Raw genomic sequence first — 25,385 nt, forward strand, 5'->3', positions numbered from 1 at the left:
CAATATAATCTTACCGAGGATGCTTGTTGGTGCCCAAAACTATACTTAGAATTATGGAATATGTAAAAGTAGTGCTTTAAAACTGTTCCTGAAGGGCACCTGGGTGGCTCAGTTGGTTGAGCATCTGACTTCAGCTCAGGTCATGATCTCATGGATCATGAGATCAAGCCCCACATTGGGCTCAGTGCTGTCAGTGCAGAGCCTGCTTCAGATCCTCTGACACTCTCTCTCTCTCTTCCCCTCCCACACTTGCGCTCTCCCAAAAATTAATGAAATCTTTTTTTTTTAAGAAAGTTTAAAATTGTCCCCGATATTGAGGGTTTTTTTAAAAAACTGGTTAATTATGTGTGTGATTGCAATACATTCAACATTCGTTATTCTCTGAAAAGAACAACTGGCTCTGATGAAAGCAGAATTTGAAAATGTTGAAAGACATCAAGTAGTATTTAATTAAAACCAAAAGAAACTAAAAAACTCAATTATAGAGGAATACATGAAAATCTTACCAAGTTGTATTTCAACTAACTGTATCTAAGGTAACTGTAACATAAGAATAATAACTTCCTAAGACTTAAATCATGAGTCTAGTGAATTTTTAAAAATCATCCTCCCAATATATTAAAATAAAATAAAATGAAGGGAAAAAACCATAATCTCATTTTTGTTACCTTCCATCCTCCTAGACTTGCCGTATACTAAATTCAACTTTTGAATCCTTTAGAGATTTCCCATAATAACACATTCAGAATTTTCTTGAGTGCCTCTTTCATATCTTTGTTCCAGAAGTTGTAAATCAAGGGATTAAAGAGTGGGGTTGTGAAAGCATAGAACAAGGTCACAAATTTCTGCATCCCAGGATAGTCCCCAGAACCTGGGCTGATGTACATCACCATGACTGAACCATAGAACAGACACACCACAGCAAGGTGGGAGGCACAAGTAAAGAAAGCCTTATGCCTTCCTGAGCCTGGGGGCACCTATAACACCACACTCAAGACACAGAAGTAAGTGCCATGTACAGGAAAGTGAGAAAGATGATGAGAGAGCTATTGATACCACAGATTTGAGTAATTTCACATACTGGAGCACAGGACAATGCCAGCAAAAGTGCAAGATCACAGAGAAGATGGTCAGTGGTGTTTGGACCACAGAAAGGCACCTGAGATATTAGAGTCAAAGGAGTCAGTAACCAGAGAAAGCCCCTACCCAGCAGAAGACCACTAACTGAGTGCATAGGCGGTGGGTCATTATGGTAGGATAGCGGAAAGGTCTACAAATGGCAAGTAATCAATCAAAAGACATCACTGACAGAAATAAGCCCTCAGCGGCACACATGGAAAAGAAGTAGAACTGGAGCAGGCAGCCAGCATAGGAAATACTCTTAGTCTGGGAGATGATGTTGGCCAACATTTTGGGCACATCAGAACTGACATAGCAGATCTCCAGGAAGGAGAAGTTGGCCAGGAGGATGTACATGGGTGCGTGGAGTTTCCGGCTTGACCACACGGCACAGATGATGGATGTGTTCCCCATGAGAGTCAGAAGGTAGATGAGGGAGAAGATGACAAAGAGGAGGATCTGGATCTCCCTGCGGCATGGGAAGCCCAGGAGGATGAACTCACTCACAGACCCAGAGATGGTAGTAGTCTCCACAGTCCTTATTAGTGTGACCTGTGGAAGTGACAGAAGACTGTAAGAACCACAGAAATATTAACACTATTTTTCTTCTTTCTTTGTCCTGGTGAAGAGATACATGCTTGTTTTCCTCAATTCAGGCTTGTGATATTACTAACTTCCCTTTGGAAGGGTTAGTTCTTTCCTTTTCATCTCCTTCCCTCTCTCATTTATTCAATAAACATTTATTATGTACATATTATTGCCAGGCACTGTTCTTGGAGATAGCAAAAAGTGATGAATAAAAATGCAGAGTCCCTGCTCTTTTGTAACTTATGTTAAATATATTTTGTTCAAAGCAACTTCAAACAATACATTCATGGCTCCAGAATTTCTACATAAAAGGAGATTAGGAGCCTAAATCTGATTGGAAGAGATCTGAGGAGATTGACCTTGGAATCACATTTGCATAGAAAGGAAATTGTTTTTACTTAGACTATGTTTATTTTGGGGAAATTCATAGGGAGCCCCATACATCCCTCCACCTATATCACGGTGCTGCCACTGACACTGTAACAGCATATGACAAATCAGAACAAAATATTTTCTCGTCATGAGACATGATTATACTCAGTTGGAAAAAATAAGGAAAGGCTTTAGCAAAAGGTCAGTGACGGAGGCAGAACATTAATAGCATATACTAATGATAATGTGAAAAGATTTGGCTATAAGATGTTGTGTTTAGAGAAAAGCCCAAAAGAGTGAAAATTAGAGTACTTGTTAAGGAACAGTGGGATACAATTTTCACAGATTGGGCCACATGGCAGAGGACTCACTCACTGCCAGTCTAATTCAGGCTTCATTTGCTAGTCGATGGAAAACAATTGGAGCTAGACTAGTACAAGAACACAAGGATCAAAGGTTTATGGAAGCTACATTTGCAAGACAATTAGAGGGTAATGAATTTGCAGTAAACTATTAGAAAGCAGTTTCAGTAGCCCAAAGAAAAAGCCTGAAGAGCCTGACTTAGGGTAATGTATAAGCAAAAAGATACCAGGAATGGATTCAAGAGACATGCAATGATAGACACCTAACCTCCTAGGCTTTAAAATCAGTACAGGTAATGAAATGCTCCTCAGGAGCTGAGAAGACACAGAAAAGAGACCTCACGTTCCATTTGCCACAGTAATACTCTTTAGATCTCTTCTGATTGTTCTCTCACCTGGGATGCCTCACAGGAGAGAGCCACTCTGAACATCCTGGCTCCTTCTGTTCCCACACGTCAACATGCTGAAGACAAGTGTTCCTTTCCTTGCCTTTCCTCGCCTTTGGGTCTCTCTCTGAGCCCACTTCATTCCCCAGTCCCCTGTTTTCTTTTGACTCCTTTGAATCTGAGTATTATACCTCATTAAATAAATTAGCTTCCACTTACAAAGTTTTCCTCTCCTACAAGCCACACATAATGGGTGTTGATCTGCTATGTTGTCACTCATATGAAAGAGAACAGTAAACAAGAGAGTCATCTAAATTGTTGCCAGTGTTTTAAAGAAAAATTGATCCCTTTTCCTGTTGGCTAAGAATACAGTCCTTTTCAACACATGAATAGAGGGGAAAGAAAAAAGAGAGAGAGAGGCAAACTATAAAAAACTCTTAATAATAAAGAACAGACTGAGGGTTGGTGGAGGGAGGTGGGTGGGGAATGGGCTAAATGGGTGATGGGTACTGAGGAGAGCACTTGTGATGAGCACTGGATGTTATGTGTAAGTGATGAATCACTAAATTCTACTTCTAAAACCAACATTATACCATATGTTAACTAACTAGAATTTAAATAAAAACTTGAAACATTTTTTAAAAAGGTAAAAAAAATGAACTATTTCCATATAAGAAGAAAAGAAAAAGAAACTAGAAACTTAGAAAAACCTCCTACCCTCAAAGAACAGTTCTTTTGAAGGTGACCTGCAAAGACAGAATGATAACTTAATGAAAACATTTCTTTAATCCCATGTCTAATATGGTTTGTATAAGAGGAATGGTGTTTGCAAAGGAAAATAATCATGAAAATTTTGCTCCATTTTCTTATCAATAGATAAAACAAAATGGACATTGAGACACAGGAAAGAAGTTATTGTTCCATGTGCCCAGACCTACTTATCCCAGCGCAGCCCAGAAGTCAGAGATATCAGCTCCTTGGTAGGACGCTTTTTGGTTCCTTTCTTTACAAAGATCCCTTTCAGGTTTTACTCAGAGAATAAAACAAGCCATAAATCTTTCCATTCCCCATTACTGATCCTTTCCAGACTCTGAAGCCTGTCTCTGGAGACCTCAACCCCAGGAGCAATGGAGGCAATTAACGTGCATCATACAGACTTGAGCATGTTTCACCCTCAGTGATTATCATATCGAGGATGAGAACTACACGAGTGTGCACACATTCATAGGTGCACTCACAAGTACACACACGTATGCACATATACACACATATTCCAAGCTAACATAGTATTATTCCTTCCAGGGTTTCCTCTCCTAACCTTAAGAAACTACTTTTTTTTTTAAAATTTTTGTTTATTTTTGAGAGCCAGAGCGCAAGAGAGCGTGTATGAGCAGGAGAGGGGCCGGGAGTGACAGAGAATCCCAAGCAGGCTCCATGCTGTCAGTGCAGAGCCCAACGCAGGGTTTGAATTTAGGAACTGTGAGATCATGATCCAGGCAGAAATCAAGAGTCAAATGCTTAACCAACTGAGCCACCTAGGCACCCCCTTAATAAATTACATCTTAGCTAAAAAATTTGTTTGACATGAGATGCTTTCATGTCATTACTTTCAAGGTTTGTTAGACCTAGAGTCTCCCATTCCTGTTGTCCAAATGACAGTTTAAAGATCCTGTCCACTATATCCTGAATGAGCCTATTAAACATCTACAGCATCTCCATACTTTTCAAACTGCTTATCCCTACATGTAGATCACATAGGATGGATGTTGGTCAACTAAGAAGTTAAGACACTGACAGAGACAAATTCATTTCCTCTTCTTCAAGTCAATAATATATTTTTTAAGGCTTCCTTGGAGATATGTATGCTCATGTAACTGAGTTCTAGTTAGTAGAATGTAATTAAAACTGATGTGTAACACTTGAAGCTTTATCCAGGCATCATCCTTGATGATCTTGGATATAATTAAGTATGTTGACCTAGGAAGCTAAGTTTTGAAGATGATGAAGGCAAGGATGGAAAATACCTTGAATTCCAGAATCATCATTTGAAAAACAATCATCTGTCAATCAGGAACACCCATCTGGATTTTAAGTAACCAGTGAACATGTTTCATATTTGTTTTTACAATTTTTTAAGTTTAATTTATTTTGAGAGAGAGCATGACAGAGACAGAGAGAGAGAGAATATGAACGCTGACAGTGCAGAGCTCCATGCAGGGCTTGATTTCACAACGGTAAGATCGTGACCTGAGCCAAAATCAAGAGCTGGACACTTAACCAACTGAGCCACGCAGGTGCCCCAAAACTTTTCATATTTGATCCACTAAAAAATAAGGTTGTTTGGAGAATAATGTGACTAATTGAATTAAATATTTACTTTTTGATAAATATATGAAGAAAACAATCTGTGGTTGACTATATTAAAATGTATATATTTGTGGGCTTATTCCCTTCAATTTTCTAATTCTAAAATGGCACAATTTAAAAAAACAATGTTTATGAAGGATAAATTCTGAGAAATAAAAATTGTGAGTCATAAAGTGAGAGCATTTTAGATTTAGGTCAATGTAGCCACATTTCCCTCCAAAGACATTTCAGAGCTTTCTTCAGCACTATTACTTTTCTCTCTGTCCTTAGCAGCAAGACCTAGCTTTTCATACTGTGCTGCTGGCCTAGTTCTGCAAACTGGGCATTATAAATGAAGATAGCAACACTATTTTATACCTCCATTATGATGATGTATGTCAATATCAACTGAAAGAATATGGAACATATCCTTAAGACTTTTTTCATCCAAGGTGACCCAGTGTCTACCCTTCAAACCTACAATGTACATCCTCAAGAACACAAAGCTAATCACCACACTAAACAAAAACCTGGGGAATTGTATTAACTGCCCACACACCATTATAAAACCAACCTAGCTCTCTTGCTATTTTAATAGCACATACAAGGGATGTAAGATTCTTCAGAACTCGCTAGATCTGTTACTAAACCAGGTTATTACTCTTAGAACTCTCACAAATCTTACACATCATACATTTGTTGGAGAATTTTTTTTAATTTTTTTTTATATTTCGGAATTTAGTTTTGAGAGAGAAAGAGTGCAATCAGGGGAGGGGCAGAGAAAGAGGGAGACACAAAATCTTAAGCAGGCTCCAGGCTCTGAGCTGTCAGCACAGAGCCCAATGCAGGGCTTGAACCCATGAACAGTGAGGTCATAACCTGAGCCGAAGTCGGACACTTAACCAACTGAGCCACACAGGCACCCCAAGAATTGTTATATTGTAATCTCTTAAGATAGGTTCCCATATTCTAGAACATAGCTTTTTAACCTCTTTACAAAGAGTAGTTTCAGGGCGCCTGGGTGGCTCAGTTGGTTGAGCATCTGACTTTGGCTCTCAGGTCATGATCTCACAGTTTGTGAGTTCAAGCCCTGCGTCGGGCTCTGTGCTGACAGCTCGGAGCCTGGAGCCTGCTTCAGGTTCTGTGTCTCCCTCTCTCTCTGCCCCTCCCCAGCTCGCAATCTCTCTCTCCCTCTCTTTCTCATAAATAAACATTTTTAAAAAAAATTTTTAAAGAGTAGTTTCTGCTGGCTCATAACAGCTGTAAAACACTTAACACAGACTTTGTCATAACTTCAATATGCAAGAGCAAAAAGCCTCCATGGAAATATGCTACAAAACATAGGGCTTGAGGTAACGTAAAGGAGTTGCTGTTGTTATTATCATTGTTACCCTTCCTTTTTAAATGGTTCTCAGATGGCAAGTCAAATATGTGGTCAAAGCCCAGAGATCTTTCCACTGTTTAGAGTCTATGGTGAATGAAAGGCTCAGAATTTCCATTTGGGCATGTTCAATTAGGAATGAAATATGATTTTAATTGAACACCTTCCCAACTGCAATTTCAAACTACTAACCTTAAACTCTGACAATGTTAATATAAAACAGAGATTTCCCACCTTGACTGTAAGACTCTGAGATGTCAGCTATGTTTTCAAGAGGAATTGTGAAATTCTCAAAAGATTGAGTCAATACCATTAATTTGAATTCATCTTCTCCTTAAAGTTAATTGGATTGCTTACACTGTTTGATGAAAGATGGAGCTATACTGTGGCACTCAGTGACACAGAATCTAAACAAAGATGCCAAATTTTCAAAAATGCATGTCTGATTATATCATTCTTTTGCTTTCAATTCTTAAATATTTCCTTCTCCCCTACAGGATCAAGTTCAACCTCTTTAGTGTCTCTAAGTTCCTGCCTCCCTAAGTTCATCTCCTTTCAGGACTCCCCCATTCATTCTAAACTCAGCAATACATGTGCTATATACTACTCCTTCTGCTTGTAATGTCATCATTCACCTTCCTCCCTCCCTTCTATCCAAAGAACTTCCAGCTTGTCATTCAAGATTCAGATGATTTATCAGGTTCTCTGTGAACTCTTCTTTGACACTTCCCACCTACACTTTCCTAACCTATACTTAGTCCAACACTCTTCTATGTTCCTCTAGCACCCTATGCATTCCTCTCTCTTAGCATTTTTCATTGGAATTAACACATCTATGCCCACATAAGTCAAGAATTCCTCAAGAACAAGGATCCTATCATATGTATCCATGTTTTGCCAATACCAAGTGTGCTGCTTGGAAGACTTTGTAGGCCCCAGAGTTCCATGTGTAAGACCACACATCCTCTGGCCTCCACACCACCATCAGCAATACTAAAGAGAAGCAGCAAAGCTCTACCGTCTCCTGGTAAAGTTACCCTCATCTCCCTCCCCATCAACCTTTCTACACTGTCTGCTGTGAAGACAGCATCAGTACATTGCCTTCTCCCAAAATGGTTATGATCTCACTCCACTAGTAACAAAGAGAGTCTTCCTTGTCTCTTTTGCTGCTTCCAGGTTTTTATCCCTCCTTCCTCTCTAAAAGCTATGTTTTAAAGTTCAATCTCCCTTTAGAGGAAGAGGACAAAGAGGAACGGAGACAGAATAAAGAAAAGACAAGAAGTCATTTATCTAAGGTTACTTACTGAAAGCTCCCAATCTACTAACCATAATCCACCCCATCCACACCCACTCTCATTACAAAGGAGAACATAAGAAGCCACAGAACAGCACTGTCCATTATGGTAACCACTAGCTAGCTGTGGCTACTGGCACTCAAAATATGACTGGTCCATATTGAGATGTACTGTAAGTATGAAATTCAGCCCCATTCTCAAGACTTAGTATACAAAAAACTAATACAAAATATCTGGTTAATAATTTTATATTGATTACAAGTTAAAACATTTTTATATTGAACTAATGGGTCATTAAAATTAATTTCACTGTTTCTTTTCACTTTTTGTGTGGTAGAAAATTTTACATTATACATGTTGCTTGCATGTGTCGCTCATCTATTTCTGGGATGGGTATATAAGATCAAGTCCACCTGAGGTGTGCAGTGCTAGACAGAGAGAGAAAGACAGATACCATATTATTTCATTCATATGTGGAATTTAAGAAACAAAACAGATGAACATAGGGAAAGGAGGAAAAAGAGAGGCAAACAAACCACAAGAGACTCTTAATCATAGAGAACAAACTGAGGGTTGATGGAGGGAGGTGGGTGATGGATGGGCTAATGGGTTTTGGGTACTCAGGAGGGCACTTGTGATGAGCACTGGGTGTTATATGTAAGTGATGAATCACTAAATTCTACTCCTGAAACCAATATTATACTATATGTTAACTAACTAGAATTTAAATAAAAACTTGAAAAAAGAGAAAAGCATACAGACAGAGGATGAGCTCTCTTCCTCCTGGAGGTCAGGCACATCACAACTCTGGCTCACAGTGGGGGAGGAATTTGACACCAGGCAGAAGCCAGTCAGCTCAGCTAGGAGGTACTTCAGAGCCTCAGGAGAGGTTCTGCTATGTGATCTAAAGACTTGGCAACACTGAGCAGCCTCAGAGCAAATTTCTCCATGTGCCAAGGGTTTGCACACCTCAGGCCAGAACCAAAATTATTCCTTTCTTTAATTTTATCCCTGGTGATAATGCAGTTTCTAACAATCATGAGCACTAGGGTAGAAGAAACTCCCTGAGGTGAAAGTCTGCCCTTGGGGGGGGGGGGGGGGGGGTGGCTGCCTCCTTGAGACCACTCTCTGTGTCCTCAAAGAGCAAAACAAAGGGGGCAGGCACCTTGGGGGGCAGAGCAATGATAGAGTTGGGGAGTGGAGAAATATTCGTGACCTGAAGGGAAAAAATCCTATCCTATCTGTAGTTTCAATTACTGAGAAAAAGCTGTAACAGCAACATCACAAGATGGAAAGAAAATGCACACACAGACAAGACTGCAGCAGCAGGTGTTGCTGGAAAAGAATATAATGAAAATGCTAACATTATAACAACCAAAAAAAAACAAAAACAAAAACAAAACTGACATTGGTAATGCGCTTTACATTTCAAAATTATTTTTAATTGTGGTAAAGTATATATCACATGACATTTAACAAATCTTAATATTTTAAGTGCACAGTTCAGTGGCATTAAGCACGTTCACATTGTTGAGCAACCATTACCACCACTGGTCTCCAGAATTCTTCATCTTCCAAAACAGGAAATGTGTATCCATTAAACAATTATTCTCCATCCCCCTTCCCCAGCCCCTGGCAACCACCATTCTACTTCCTATCTCTATGAATTTGACTGCTCTAGGAACCTTATAAAAGTGAGATTATACAGTCTTTTGTCATTTTGTGAGAAGCTGGTGCATTCATGTTTCAGAATTTTCTTTCTTTTTTTTAACGTTTTATTTTTGAGAGAGAGAAATCAGAGCACAAGTGGGGGAGGGGCAGAGAGAGAGGGAGACACAGAATTTGAAGCAGGCTCCAGACTCTGAGCTGTCAGCACAGAGCCCGACACAGGGCTCAAACTCATGAACCTTGAAATCATGACCTTAGCCGAAGTCAGACGCTTAACCGACTAAGCCACACAGGTGCCCCAGAATTTCCCTTCTTTTTATAAGGCTGAATAATATTACAGTGTTTGTATATATCACATTTTGTTGATCCATTCATCTGTAGATGGACATTTGACTGCTTTCATCTTTTGACTGTACTTTGCATTTTACAAATACTTTTATACGTGATTGATCATTTGATCCACATAAAACCTCCAAAGTGTCCTTTTTAAAAATTGGGAATGAAGGCTTTGATTCACTGAGGTGGAACCAGAACACAGTCTTCATCAATCTTTGTCCAACAAATCATTGTCATCATCTTCATAACACGAAGAAATGTGGGGAGGAGGTGGAGCAAAAATTATTCTTGTTTTGGTTTGTATTTATATAGACCTCCTTCAAGAAACAAAACTTTTTTTCCTTAAAAATAGACTGTTTTTTTCTTTATATAAATATGATTATCATTTCACAGTTTGACAAAAGAAACTGCTGAAGCTCTTACTTGACAATGATAGCTAATGATAATAAATTTGGATATAATTGTTATTAATAATAATATATTATCATATCATATAATATTTATTGAGAGCCAGGCTCTATTTTAAATGATTCCATATAGTAAGTCATTTAATCTCAAACACTCTATAATATAGATATGATTACTAAGGTCATCTCCAGTTAAAATTGGAAAAACAGATAACTCAAATAACAGATACTCAAATAACAATTTGAGTAACTTGACCATACTCAATCAATACAGAAGGCAAACAAGCTTGGAATTTTAAGGAATTCTCATGTGGACACATTTATTCTAGATCTAGCTCCTTTTCCTACTTTTAAGTATAATTTTTCTATATTCTTTATAACAGAACTCAAAAGGAATTTATTGCACTATGCCATCTCCCATTCAGGAATTATTTCTAAACTTTACACATAACTTTCCTCAGGGCAACTTTCATCTCCTTATTCCTGAGGCTGTAGATCAGAGGGTTTAAAAGTGGAGTTGCAATTGAATATAACATGGTCAAGAACTTCTGCATACCAGGCTGATTGGCTGCCCCTGGGCTTACATACATCACCATGACTGAGCCATAAAATAGGGACACCACTATCAGGTGGGAGGCACACGTGGAGAAGGCTTTTTTCCTACCTGAACCTTCGGGAACCTGAACCACAGCTTGAAGGACCAGTGTGTAGGACACAAGGATATAGAACAAAGTAATGAATGTTATCACAGCACTGAAAATGCTACAAGTCAGAGTTGTCTTGGGGACAGGTAAACATGATATGGCCAGCATTGCCCCAAGATCACACAGGTAGTGGTCAATGACGTTTGAACCACAAAATGGAACTTGGGAGATAAGTATGGCTGGGGTCACCAACCAGAGAAAGCCACCCACCCAGCAAGCAGACACAAGGGTTCCACAGACTTTCCCAGTCATTATGGTAGAATAGTGCAGTGGGTGGCAGATGGCAACATACCTATCTAATGCCATGAGGGCCAGAAAGAAGAGTTCTGTAGCACAAAGAGAGAGGAAGATGTAGAACTGTAAGATGCAGCCATTATAAGAGATGGTCTTGGTCTTGGATAGGAAGTTGAGCAACATGTTGGGTACATTGGAACTGACGTAGCAGATCTCCAGGAAAGAGAAGTTGGCCAATAAAGTATACATAGGGGTGTGGAGTTGCTGGTTCCACCACACAGCACAGATAATAGCACTGTTGCCCAACAAGGTCAAGATGTAGATGACAGAGAACAAAACAAAAAGGAGAACTTCTACTTCTTGACTACACGAGAAACCCAGGAGGCTGAATTCATGAATGACAGCAGTGACATTATTGTTAGGCAAAACATACATTTCTTTGCAACCTAGAATGTGCACAGATGTAATCAGAACTACATAATAAGAATCTCCTATTTTATTCAGCCCTCCATACCTCAACTTCTCATCAGAACCAGGCAGTATTTTAAGTAGAGAAAAAATGGAATATTAATATTTAGTCAACATGAAGAATTTGTATCAAAATAGCTCTGTTATAAGACAAATAGAAAAAACACCACTGGTAATGTTACTTTAAATATTACTTTACTTTAAATGTTTTCTCTAGAGCTTTTTCTTCCAATTTTAGCCTATACACTTCAACTGCTCACTTTATTTAACTCAAGTATAGCTAATAAGCTTTAGGAAGGAATTTATGCCCTCAAACTGCACTGAAATATTTTATTGCCAACATATCATTTCAATCAACATCACAAGATCCATAAATTCTCCCTATTTATCTACATTATTATAGAAGCTTTGTACATCACAATAAAAATACACATCCATAAATGAATACATTAATTCATTAATTACTTTCCATTAAAGACTTGCATCCCCAGATGATTCTAGTGTGACAAAAACAATGCTCAGCTTTTGAGAACTACTATTTTACCATATGGGTGCCAGAGAAGTTTGAATTCAGGGAAGATTGTTTTAGAAGATTTGAATGGAGAGCAATGAAAGTAAAATATAGAGCTTAGACTACCGACTTAGAAGCACAATATGTAAGATAAAAGAGGGTTCATAAATAACTGAATGATAATTCAACAATTCCCAGTCTAACTTAGGAATGTAGCATGTACTTTAAAAACAATTAAATTAATTTATTTTAATTTGATTCAAATTATCCAATGTGGAATCCCTTTTATTCATGTTAGCTATATAGTATTTCAGTCCCTTTGCAAAATTTGCCAGTTTACTATTTTTTAAAATGATATCACATACTTTACTTTTTAGTTGAAACAGGTTTTCCACCCATTTTTATTTTCTATGTATTTTATATAATTTTCCCTCAATTTTCATTTTAAATATATAGAGCTTTGTGAAAAAACAAAAAGCTTGACACCTTAATGTTTTCTAAGTAGAAAGTCAAAGTGTTTAAGAATGAGGTGTCATGCAAACTGGTGCAGCTGCTCTAGAAAACAGTGGGGAGGTTCCTCAAAAAATTAAAAATAGAACTGCTCTATGACCCAGCAATAACACTGCTAGGAATTTACCCAAGGGGAGAGGGGAAAGTGAGTGATGGCCATTGAGGAGGGCACTTGTTGGGATGAACACTGGGTGTTGTATGGAAACCAATTTGACAATAAATTATATTTTTTTAAAAAATGAGCTAAACTTAAAAAAAAATAATGAGGTGTCAGTTTTACCATAATTAGAAATGGGTTTTTTTTTTGTTTTAAAGGAAAATAAAGGTCAGAATTCAGAAAGACTTAACTGAAATTCTAGCCCTTTTTAATATAAGATTTATGACCTGCAACAAGTGACTTTCTCTTTCTCTGAGTTTCAATTTCTTTATCTGCAAAATCAGGGTAATAGTACCTACTGTTAACAAAATATAATCATGTTCATGAAGCATCTAACACAGTGCTTACCATAAAGTAAATGTTCAGTGTGGAAGGGCTCATTTTATTGCCATTTTATTTATTTATTACCATAAGCAAAATATGAGCTGGCTCTTCCTAAAAAGTATTTGTTTGAACCTAAAAAGAAAAAGAATATTCAGCTTTCATACACATTCTTCTCCTTTTGCATATTCAATCTTAGGAATGATATGAGATTAATGCACTTCCATGCCACTAACATTTGAAAACATGTTCTAAAATTGCATTTGGACCTCAGAATAAATCTCTCGATAAAAACATTATACCTTCATTACAGAATGGCCCAAAGAAGCCCAATTTGATCATTGCAATCACTTTAATTACTCCTTACTTCTTGAATTGAGCCCCTTTTGACATTATTCTATACAATTTTCCTTTCTCTGATTCCAACTTGTTGGCTTATATTCTGCTTTCAGTCCCTTTCACACAACACTTCAACTACAGATTTTGTTACAGATTTTCGTGGGTTTCCCGAAATGAATGATTATTAGGAAAATTCTTCTTGGGGGGAAAAATCCATTTTAATTAAACTTATGAGTCCAGGCACAACTCTCTCCTCTACTGACTTACATACGTGAAAGCTGGGAGGGCAGAAGTGAAATTGTGTCCCTAGGTCTGGACTGATAAAACTTTTTTTTTATCCAGAGAAAAACTTCAAGATTTTAGAAATATTCAATAGTTTCCTGTGTCAAAGGGTAATAAATCAAAGAGACAAGACTTGAACCCAGGTTTGTATGATCCCAAAGTCCATGATCAATATAACCCAAATAGATTGCTAGGTAAAGAAGCATAGAGAGAGTTTGATCAACTTAGTAATGTCAGGAGGTCTGTCCCCTCCTCTGCCGGCTACAGGATACTGCATCGCCTGTGGTCTCCCCTCTCACTCTGACCTAAGACGAATAGGAACTAGTAACATGGAACACCCTCCCACCACCCTGTCCCATCTCAGCATCTTTTTCAGCATCCACCTGGATGAGCATGTTTTAAGCAAAGCAAACAATAAGCAGGACAGAACACTATATAATACAAAGACCCTGATCACTGAGGTGATTGTGATTATAAGAAAAAAACAGCAAGGTGATTTGGAGAGAGTGGGAAGCAATTTGGAGTGATTGTGGAGAAAGTTACCATACTGAAGCTCTGTTACAAGGTGGATAATTATATGATCAGAAGAGATAATAAAATTATGAGACCTATCAAAGAAGGTTGAGTTTTTCATAATACAAATAACTAAAACTTGGTTTAGAAATTTTTAAGAGGCAATAAGACCCTTAAGCTTGAAACATGTGAAAAATTTCACCAGGATTTGTTTTCTTGTATGTGAGGAATTTTACAGAGAGTAATGTTCATTTTCACAGGAATTCTATCAAAGAGAAAACTCATGGTGCCCATCCCATCTGGCCACTTTGCATAGGTGATATATCATCTGGTGAAATTCTCAATTAAGTGACTTCCTAAAGACATCTATCTATTCATTCATTTAGCACATATATATTAGTCATCCATTGTGTGGAAGATAAAATAAAATAGGGATTCATTAACACTCACTCTAGTGAGATATGTCTAACCTCCAGTGAAATCCAAGGGTCCCACCTGCAGGAGAAAGTATCAGTTTCTAGCATTCAACTACTTCTGGCTCTGATAGGATTATTATTTAAGGAAAGGATATCTCTTTGTCTCTCCTCACTTCAGTTTGTTTGCTTTATCCTGAGGACCCACCCAAAAGGAACAATGGGAGATGTCCTAATTGCCCTCTAGGGCACAATTTTTTTTTTGGGGGGGGTCATAAGAAGGAGGCAACTTGGATGCACAATCTCTGACTTGCTGGAAGTATATACCTGCTGTCTTCTTAGACTTCTTGAGGAACATTTAGAACCTAAAAAGCTTCACTCTATCCACTGTGGAAGCTTCTCTCAGAACCACTGAGTCAGATAAGAACAGATACAATTTGGTCAGATCAATTTCCTCTTACACTCACAAAATGGCATTTTAAATTATTATCACAACAGATAAGATACAAAGACATAAGCAATATATTCCATAGCAGGTGCCCCTCCTTTCTTCCTTTTCTTGACCTTTTGGTGACTCAACTGGCTGTCGATTTTCAGAGTGAAATAAGTGATACCATAGCTATTTCCAGTATTTTAGACTTTGTGATAAAGATTGATGTCTAAGACATTAATGAAAGAAATTAAAGCAGATACAAGTAAATGGAAAGATATTCTAAGTTCATGGATTAGAAGTATTAATATTGTTAAAATGTCCATACTACCCAAAGCAATCTACAAATTCAATAAGATTCCTATCAAAATTCCAATCGTATTTTTCACAGACTAAGAAAAAACAATCATAAAACTTATATGGAACCACAGAAATGGGAGACTGAGTGGCTCAGTCAGTTAGGTGTTCAACTTCAGGTCAGGTCATGATCTCACAGTATGAGGGTCTGAGTCCCATCAGGCTCTGAGCTGTCAGCACAGAGCCTGCTTCCTATCATCTGTCTGTCTCTGTCTCTGTCTCTCTCTGTCTCTCTCTCTCTCTCTCTCTGTCTCTCTCTCAAAAATAAACATTAAGAAAAAAATTTTTAATTATTAAAAAAATAAAACACAGAGGACTCCAAAGCAATCTTGAGAAATAAAAACAAATCTAGAGGTATCAAAATCTTCTGATATCAAATGAATTTACAAAACTATAGTAATAACGATAGTATGGTATTGCCACAAAAACAGGTGCATAGACCAATGGAACAACTCAGGAGCCCAGAAATGAACCCATGCATTTATGGTTAACTATATTTGACAAGGGGGCGAAGAATACTCATTGGAGAAAAGACAGTCTCTTCAATAAATAGTGCTGGGAAAACTGGATATTCACATATAAAAGAATGAAATTAGACCTCTATCTTACACAACTCACAAAAATTAACTTGAAATGAGTTAAAGACGTAACTGTAAGATCTAAAACCATAAAATTCCTTAAAAAAAATAAAGAAGCCCTTTGACATATATCTTGGCAATGACTTTTTTAATAAACACACAAAGCACAAGCAACAAAACAAAAAACCAACAAGTGGGACTATATCAAATTAAAAGTCTTCTTCACAGTAAAAGAAATAACCAACATAATGAAAAGACAAACTATAGAATGGGAAAAAAATGTTCGCAAACCATGTATCTGATAAGTGGTTAATATCCAATATATATAAAGAATTTATACAACTCCACAGCTAAATAAATAAATAAATAAATAAATAAATAAATAAATAAATGTAACAGACCAGGATAGAGATTTTTTCCAAAGAAGACATACAGATTAATTTAAAAAAAAAAAAAGAAGAAGACATACAGAAGGCCAACAGACACATAAAAAGATGCTCAACATTACTCATCATTAGGAAAATGCAGATCTGAACTACAATGGGATAGATATCACCTCACACCTGTCAGGATGGCTATCATCAAAAAGACAAGAGATAGCAAATCCTGGCAAGGGTTTGGAGAAAAGGGAACCTTTGAGCATGGTTAATGTGACTGTATATTGGTACAGCCAGTGTGGAAAACAGTATGGAGGTTCCTCAAAAAATTAAAAATAGAACTATCATATGATTCAGCAATTCCACTTCTGGGAATATAGCTGAAGGAAACAAAAACACTATATTGAAGAGATAACTGCACAACCCTGTTCAAAGCAGCATTATTTACAATAGCCAAAACATAGAAACAACCTAAGTGTCCATCATTGGATAAATGGATAAAGTAGTTGTGGCATATATATACAATGGAGTATTACTCAACTATTTAAAAGCAGGGAACCCTGCCATTTGCAACAGAATGGATGGGCTTTGAGGGCATTATGCTAAGTGAAATAAGTCAGATAAAGACAAATACTGCATAATCTTACTTATAGGTACAATCTTAAAAAAAAAAACTCAGAATATGTGATCAGATTTGTGATTATCAGAGGCAGGGAATAGGTGAAGAGGAAATTGGATAAAGGTGGTCAAAACGTACAAATTTCCAGTTAAAAGATAAATAGTAGGGACGAAATGTACAATATAATAACTATAGTTAACACTGTCCTATAATATATATAAAAGTTGTTAAGAGAGTAAATCCTAAGAGTTCACATAGCAAAAGAATTTTTTTCTTATTTTTGTATCTATATGAGATGATGGATGGTAACTAAACTTACTGTGGTGATCATTTCACAATATATGTAAATCAAATCATTATGCTGTATATCATAAGCTTATACAGTGTTGTATGTTAATTATATCTCAATAAAACTGGATAAAAATGACAAAACTAGAAGCCCAAAAAAATGCAACTATAAAAATGAGACATGAATGTTTTTCTTCAATCAATATAGAGATAATTTTTTTAATACCATCCATATCCAATAAGGATTCCAGAAGATGGCATCCTCATCAACACATCTTTTGAGAATATATTTTGGAAGGTGATTTGGCAATATGTGTTGTGAGCATTAAATTATATAAATCCTTTTTTAAAATGTATTTCTTTTGAGAAAGAAAGTGCACAAGCACACATGGCAAGGGAGTAGGGGAAAGGCAGAGAGCGTGGAGCCCTACACAGGGCTGAACCCACAAACCAAACCCTGAGATCATGACCTGAGCCAAAAGCAAGACTCAGACACTTAAACACTGAGACACCCAGGCACCCCAAATTATATATATCTTTTAAAAACTATATATATCTTTTGACATAATTTTCTTTGAAACAATCTATTCCAGGGAAATATTCTAAAACTCTAAGCAACATTAAAACCCAAAGATTTTTATTGCATTATTTTAAGATTGGAAAATTCAAAATAGCCTAAATACACTCAGGAAATGTTATAAAAATAACACTCACTACTATGTAGCATTTAAGAGTTTTAATTACATTTTAAAAATGCTTATATAAGCAGGATATAATTATAAATGCTATATAACCTCATATGTATAAAGAAAAAATTTTAGAACAAAACAGAGAAGAGGAAATATGCCAAATTTTTATCTGAATTTATGTCTACTTGATAAAATTATTAGTAATTTTATAGCTCTTTAAACTCTTCTGAATCTTCCAAATTTTTATTTAAACACATATTACTTCATTAGTCAGAATTTTTTAAAATTGCAACAGAGTGTTGCAAAGATTAAATAAAATTACATTTTTATAAGATTTTGTCACATTGCCTGGCATGAAATGAGTTATCAGTAAGCATTGTTTTCCTTCCCTCCCAAGTGATGATGCAGGGTAAATAGGTTAGTATTTAAAAACTCAGGCTCTGTTCTCAGAGACAACTAAATTCAGATATTGGCATTCCCATTTATTAGATGAAAAAAACTTGAACAAATTAATACATGTTGGATTCTTATGGGAGTTAAATGAACTTATTCAAAAAAGTTACTCATTTTACTGCCTTGCACAAAGGAAGCTTTCAATAAATATCAACTGCTAATATTTGATGGCAAAGGAAATGGGAAGGTACAGGCTTGGATTGACTTTTGGATTCAGGTAATGAATTTAAAAATGAATAATCGAAATAAGTGTCCCTTTAATCTGAGAAAGAGGCTCAGAACTGCATGTCAAATGGACAGTGCAAACAGATGGAGTAGACTCACTGGTCCAATATGAGAAAAGGAATATCAGACGTTTGGAAAAAGAATCATCAAAACATGGGTCCTTGGGGTAATGTTCATCCAGCTGAGGGAATCTCAGCAAAGAATCCCTTTAGGGAAGCTGGCTTTGGCCCAGCAATAGTTTCACGGGACAAGTGGAGAAGCCAAGTTTTCATTCTCATCACTGCTGGGAGGGGAAAAATACTCATTTTTTCCAACTTCAAAAAAAAAAAAATTTCCCCAAATGCACTGAAATTGAAAGCTCAAGGGATAGAACTCAGATCCAGGTTAAGGCTTAACTGCAGACTCTGTTTCCTATTCTCAATCAGTTCTTGAATCAATTCCTTCAACAAAGGGCTGGTGCCTATACTGCATGATTGTGGGACAGAGAAAAATATGTGTTATATTTTGAGTGTGGAAATCTGAGTTTGAGAAACTACATTTCTAGTTGAATATGAAACCATTACTTTCAAAAGTTGTCAACTGGAAAGGCAAAAGAAAAATAAAAGAAATAAATAAAAGAAAGGTAATTATATTGCCTTCATTTACTCTGTTCTACTATCATCACAGTATTTGTGACCTTATTCTAAACGACAGCATTCTCCATAAAGTTTATTGAAGAAAAGTAAAACCCAGAACGGAAACTAATATCAATTTCCTTTCTGTTGCTTTTAGGGAAGAAAAGTAGACTGAAGATAAGATATGACTTTTTCTAATGAGAGAGAAGTAACAGTACAAATCCTCTCCAGAAGCTGAAGGTTATCATTTCTCACAATGTTGCACTCAATTTTTTTAATTTAACTTCTTATCCCTGCCCTAGGCTTATGAAATGATATAGGTGACCCAAAAGTAAAATGTAACCTCAGGATGCCCTGTTGGGAACCTTCCCTTTCTCCTCAACCCTGGCACAGTGGCTGACCTGAGTGGCTTTAAATCCAAGCAGCAAGTGAAGGGGAGACGACATCCTACATGGTAAGTCAAACATGACACAAATTGCGGACTCCCTAGCACATTTCAGGAATAACAAAGGTCATAAAAAGTGCTCAGAGAAGGTAGAAGGTCCAGAAGAGTAAGTACCTTCAAAAACAATATTTTATAATAATTATCTTTCAGATTGTAAAGTGATACATATTACTCATAAAAAGTTAAGAAATATAGATATGTATAAAGGAAAACAATTATGTAACCTATCATTTGACCTTGAAAAAGTTACCACTATTAAGTTTTATTTCTTCACAGGAATTTTTCTATTCCTTTGTATTTTTTACTTTCTTTACAGAAATGTATATAAAGAACTACATAAACCCTTGCTATACAAAGAACTCTGGAAAGAACTTTACAAACCTTTACTACTCAAAGAATCAGCATTACCCTATTGCTTTTTTAAAACCTCTTTTTCATTTGTGTATAGTTGATACTAGTTACCTCATGTTACATTAGTTACACAATGTTACACTAGTCTCAGGTATACAGCATAGTGATTCAAATTCTCCACATTAAAAATTTAGAATCTCGAGCCACATCTTTTCCTTTTGAGTCAGTCTGTATTTTAACATGAGCCCCAGAAATTTTTAGGCACTGCTACAATGAACTTACTTATTAGTAATTTTTTCCACATCTCTGATTTTTATTTAATAGGCACACAGGTTTTTAAAGCTCTAGCGCTTCCAAATTGCCTGTCAGAAAAAAAATTTACAAGTTTATATTCCCTCCACAAGTTCTTCTGAATGTCATTGCATTGCACCTTCACCAACACTGGTATCATGGTTATTCACCTACGCTAATGTGAAAAGCAAAAGAAAAATGATTTTTTCAGCTCAAATTACCAGCCTTCATCTAGAATGGTGGGAAGTTAACTTCCACAACTTATCCTGAAATTTCATTTTCACTTCTTTAAATGTCCCTTTTATTGAAAAAAATATTTATAATTTTTAAGACATTTCACCATGCAGGAATATAAAGACACTTCCCAAAACAGCCCTTGCATTGAAAATTATACAAGAATTTAGTAGGCACTTAGTAAAATTTTGTTGTGTTATTGAAATCATTTAGGATAGGGATCAGCTATAAAGTCAAAAGAAGTTTAGAAAATAAGCTTGAAAGGCCTGTACCGTAGCACATAAATGTTCGATAAGTAGTAGCAAAGTAACAGCAAATAGAAAATGAACTAAAGTTCGTGATGGACAGCAGTCAAGAAGTTGATTCTGTTATTTAAAAATATTTTAGGGGCGCCTGGGTGGTGCAGTCAGTTAAGCGTCCGACTTTAGCCAGGTCACGATCTCGCGGTCCCTGAGTTCGAGCCCGGCGTCAGGCTTTGGGCTGATGGCTCAGAGCCTGGAGCCTGTTTCCAATTCTGTGTCTCCCTCTCTCTCTGCCCCTCCCCCATTCATGCTCTGTCTCTCTCTGTCCCAAAAATAAATAAACGTTGAAAAAAAAAATATTTTACTAAAAAAATGAAAAACAAAAATATTTTACTGAAAATGGTATGAAGTACTATTATTTACTTATACAAGTAAATAACTATAAGAAGATGGGTAGTATTACAGCCAGTTCTTAAATTTGCCAGAGGCAGAAATCCCAAGTCATACTGTCATCTTAGAAGTAACTCTATGGAAAAGAAAAATAAAGTAATAAATGGAGTGAGAGAAAGAAAGAGACAGAAACGACTACAGAGAGACCGGTAAAATAAAGTGATTATAAAGAAAGCATGGGTTTCTCTAAGGAATTTAGTGAGCTTTTCACTGGATTAAGACCTCAATGAGAACACAACTTCCAACACAAGCTGATAGCACTATAATGAGAGGGTCTCCTTGCTTGCAAGGTTTATGAGATTCAAAAAAAAAAAAAAAAAAAAAAGCCTGGGCCATCTCCTGCCCTCTGGAGAAAGGCATGGCACCCATCAATCTAAATTAAATTAAAATATGGTCAGCTCCAAAAAATGATCTTCTTTCCAAAGAATGGAGAACACATGTATAAAAGAGAATTGACAGGAAAATTAAGTGAAACAGCACTCAGTAACTATTAATAAGCTTAATTTCTCAGACCTAGACAAATTATATCCCAGGATACAGAAAGAATTTACAGGTGTGATTTCAAAACCACTATTACTGTATTTAGAAGATTCTGGAGAATGAAAGAAAAATTTTAAACAACTGAAATTGAATGAGGGTACCAGTATAATGTCTAAAATTTGTGAAATCTTGCCATTTGCAACTATGTAGATGGAACTAGAGGGTATTATGCAAAGCAAAATTAGTCAGAGAAAGACAAATATATGACTTAACTCATATGAGGACTTTAAGATACAAAACAGATGAACATAAGGTAAGGGAAGCAAAAATAATATAAAAACAAGGAGGGGGACAAAACATGAAACTCTGAAATATGGAGAACAAACAGAGGGTTACTGGAGGGGTTGTGGGAGGGGGGATGGGCTAAATGGGTAAGGGGCATTAAGGAATCTACTCCTGAAATCATTGTTGCACTATATGCTAACTTGGATGTAAATTAAAAAAATAAAATAAAATAAAATAAAATAAAATAAAATAAAATAAAATAAAATAAAAAAACAAAAACAAAAAAGTCTAAACTTTCCTTCTAAAAACTTTTCATAAACCATCCAATTATATATGCCAGAATGTCTTCCAGAGATACAATGTCATTTTCACCACCTTTGTACTATTTATCTATTTTTAGCTTAGCCATCTATCAACAATTGTTGATAATAGATGTTAAGCTAGAAAAAGTTTTAAGTAAAAAAAGGACTTTCTCATGTTGTATATAATATTTTAATCAGACATAGGTGAAACAAAAGAAATTTTATCAAATTCTAGGCAATAAAAATAGAAAAGAAAGCTAGTATTTGATAGTCTTAAGATCTTAATTGACTGAAACACTTAGTGAAATTCAGTAATTAACCTCCCTTGTTTAGAAAACTCAATGACACAAGCATCAGATGGGGCCAATCTGGCTTTAAAGAAGTTCTTGTGAATGAACTCTAAGGACTTTGGTAAAATGAAAATTCAATAAAAGTCTAAAATATAAAATTACTGCCCAAAAAAGCTAACGTCAACCTAAGTCTGCATGAGTCTAGAACAAAAGAGATCACGGCACACTGTGCTCTGTGTCAGTCACACAGCACAAAGGACACTCTGTTTGGTTTCAGTAAGATCATATCTTCTGAAAGGTATGAACAATCAAAAGGCAGCGAGGATGGTGAGCACCCTAGAAATTACGTCAAATTTAAAGAACCCAAGAGTGCTTAGTATGAATAGAGAAGATTCAAAGAAGACATGAGTCCCTTCCTCAGATATTCTAAATACTGCTGCGTAGACTTATTCTGAGCATCAGCATAATGTAATGAAATAATACAATCTGCCCAGCACCACCACTTACTGTCTTCTTGTGGCCCAGTTACTACTTCTATAGTTGTTGAAAGACCAAGAAGGATAATGCGTGGTCAAAATCTTAACAGAGTGTGTGTGTATGATGGGCACATAATGTTAACCCTCCTTCCCTGAGGCAGAAGTGAGACCAAGATGGCACATCAAGATGGGAACGTGACTCAGGAACGTAAGAGAGAACAAGGAAGTTTATTACAATCTCTAAGACTGAAAGCTGTTCTGCAGTTCATTGAGCTATTTGTCATGGATTATTCCAACAGAAGCTAGATGACCAACCAGCAAGAAAGCAGAAGAAAGGGGTTCTTACTGCTGGTAGGAAGACAGACTAGAGAATCCCTAAAGTCTCTCCCAGCTCCAAGATTCAGTAAATTCAGATCAATAAGAAAATGTGACTTTGTAAATCCCTTTAAACCCATGATGTCTCTGAGGCCAGTGAATATGAGCAATACGTTATTCCAAGAAACAGAAGGCCAGACTTGACAGTTTATTTCCTCCAGAGTACAAGGAACAGAATCCAGCTATTCACTTAAGTGAGTCCTTGGACATAGCACATTGAATCAGTTGTCCTTTATGCTGCAAAGATAACTGGGAAACAGAGACTCAGGCAGGCACTGGTAGAAACAGGGTAACATTATCTAATTGGTGAAAAAAAGTTTAAATAATAAAAGTAGTAATAAGTCAAAAGCTGCGACAAATAGAATTATAACACCCCAAACTGCAAAGAAACATGCCTGTAGGTCCCTTAGATGCCTCCTCACTGTCTATTGTTGCTTAATATCGTCTCTTTAAAAAACAAAACAAAACAAACTTCCATTACTTCTTTAAGATAATCATTTATCTTAATTTTGTATAGATGGATGAGAGTTGCCCTGCCTCTTCACTGTAGAGAAGTTGAACACTGCATATCAGAAAAGTCAGGTAAGAGTAAAATAACTACCACACTCAGTATAGTATTTGTGTGTCTGAACTTACTACAAAAAACAAAAAAGAAAAAAAAATGAGCTAGCCATGTAAAAATGAAAAATAAAAGGAAAAAAAAACCCACAATTCCACCTAGGTGGTATAATTTAAGGGATGCTTGGGAGATGCCACCCCTCTTCCCTTGGATGATGTGATGATGTCTATAGCACCAACAGTTGCTCATTTTATTAATTTGATACACTTTTTTCCCTGGGATGAGTGACATTTTAGACACATCTACTCTGAAGGTCCTCTAACATGGTGAGGAAATAGCAAAATAGGAGCTAGAAAGCAAAGACTCGTGTCCTGACCCTGTCACTTACTGGTTTGGAATTTCAGGCATTTGATCTCTGAATCTTTATCTCCTCATACATGAAATGGAAGCAATAACCCTTGCTATGGCTCCCCTATAGAGTAATTAAGAAAGCCCTCCAAAAAACCCATAAGGGTTACATCTAACCCTTATGGCAGACATAAGGGTTAACTTGTTCAAACAAATTTCTTTCAAGCCACCCTCCCAAAGAGTAAATTGCCTCCTGTGACATTCCATGGAAATGAAGCATCAATTGCCCAGTGCTTAATGCAATGACTTTCTCCTTCACATGGCTGAGGGGGGGAATCCTCTGTTAACTTGTCATAGCCTAGAGCTGCAACTGCAAAGTTTGAATTGACTTCAGCCCCCAATCACACCAGGAGAAATGCTGGCAGCCCTCTCCCCCAGCCCCAAAACCTGATTCTCGAAATAGGACCAGAACCAAATTTTCTTCATGTTGATGTTATATACTGGCCCTAATCACATCAGGGGAGGGGTTAGCACTTCCCTAATCACACAGCTAAAAAACAAAACCCTCAGGCCTTAAAAGTTCAGGTGGCTTCTTAAAACGTAATATCCTAGATTTCTGTGTGCCACTGTGCTTATAATGAGCAAAACAAAAGGGGACTGCAGGCCTGTGACTGATGCTGGGTCTGCAAGTTTCTCCCAATAAATGCTGCTCCACTGTATCTGGTGTGTGTGCCAGCTGGTCATGTGCCCTTGTGTACATAATGTGGAAAATGAAAACTGCTAAGTCTTCACAGACACTGAGGTTCAGTTTATGCAGGAGTTTATTGGATTTTTCCCCAAAGAACTGGTGTTGCCAAGAAAAGATAAATAGAGCATTTGAGTTCTGAGCTTCTAAAATGGGAAAGGAGGAAAAAG

General features: G+C 36.7%; 1 protein-coding gene and 1 pseudogene across 1 annotated transcript; both read right to left on the minus strand.

The window, feature by feature from the left end:
- Positions 1-701: 701 nt before the first annotated feature.
- Positions 702-2,872, minus strand: LOC115517034 (annotated as a pseudogene).
- Positions 2,873-10,694: 7,822 nt separating this feature from the next.
- Positions 10,695-11,633, minus strand: LOC115517035 (olfactory receptor 11H6-like). The gene has a single exon (XM_030320211.1). It carries the CDS (start codon positions 11,631-11,633, stop codon positions 10,695-10,697), a length of 939 nt encoding a protein of 312 aa, XP_030176071.1.
- Positions 11,634-25,385: the final 13,752 nt, after the last annotated feature.

Source organism: Lynx canadensis, chromosome B3, assembly GCF_007474595.2.
Source record: "Lynx canadensis isolate LIC74 chromosome B3, mLynCan4.pri.v2, whole genome shotgun sequence".
NCBI lineage: Eukaryota > Metazoa > Chordata > Mammalia > Carnivora > Felidae > Lynx > Lynx canadensis.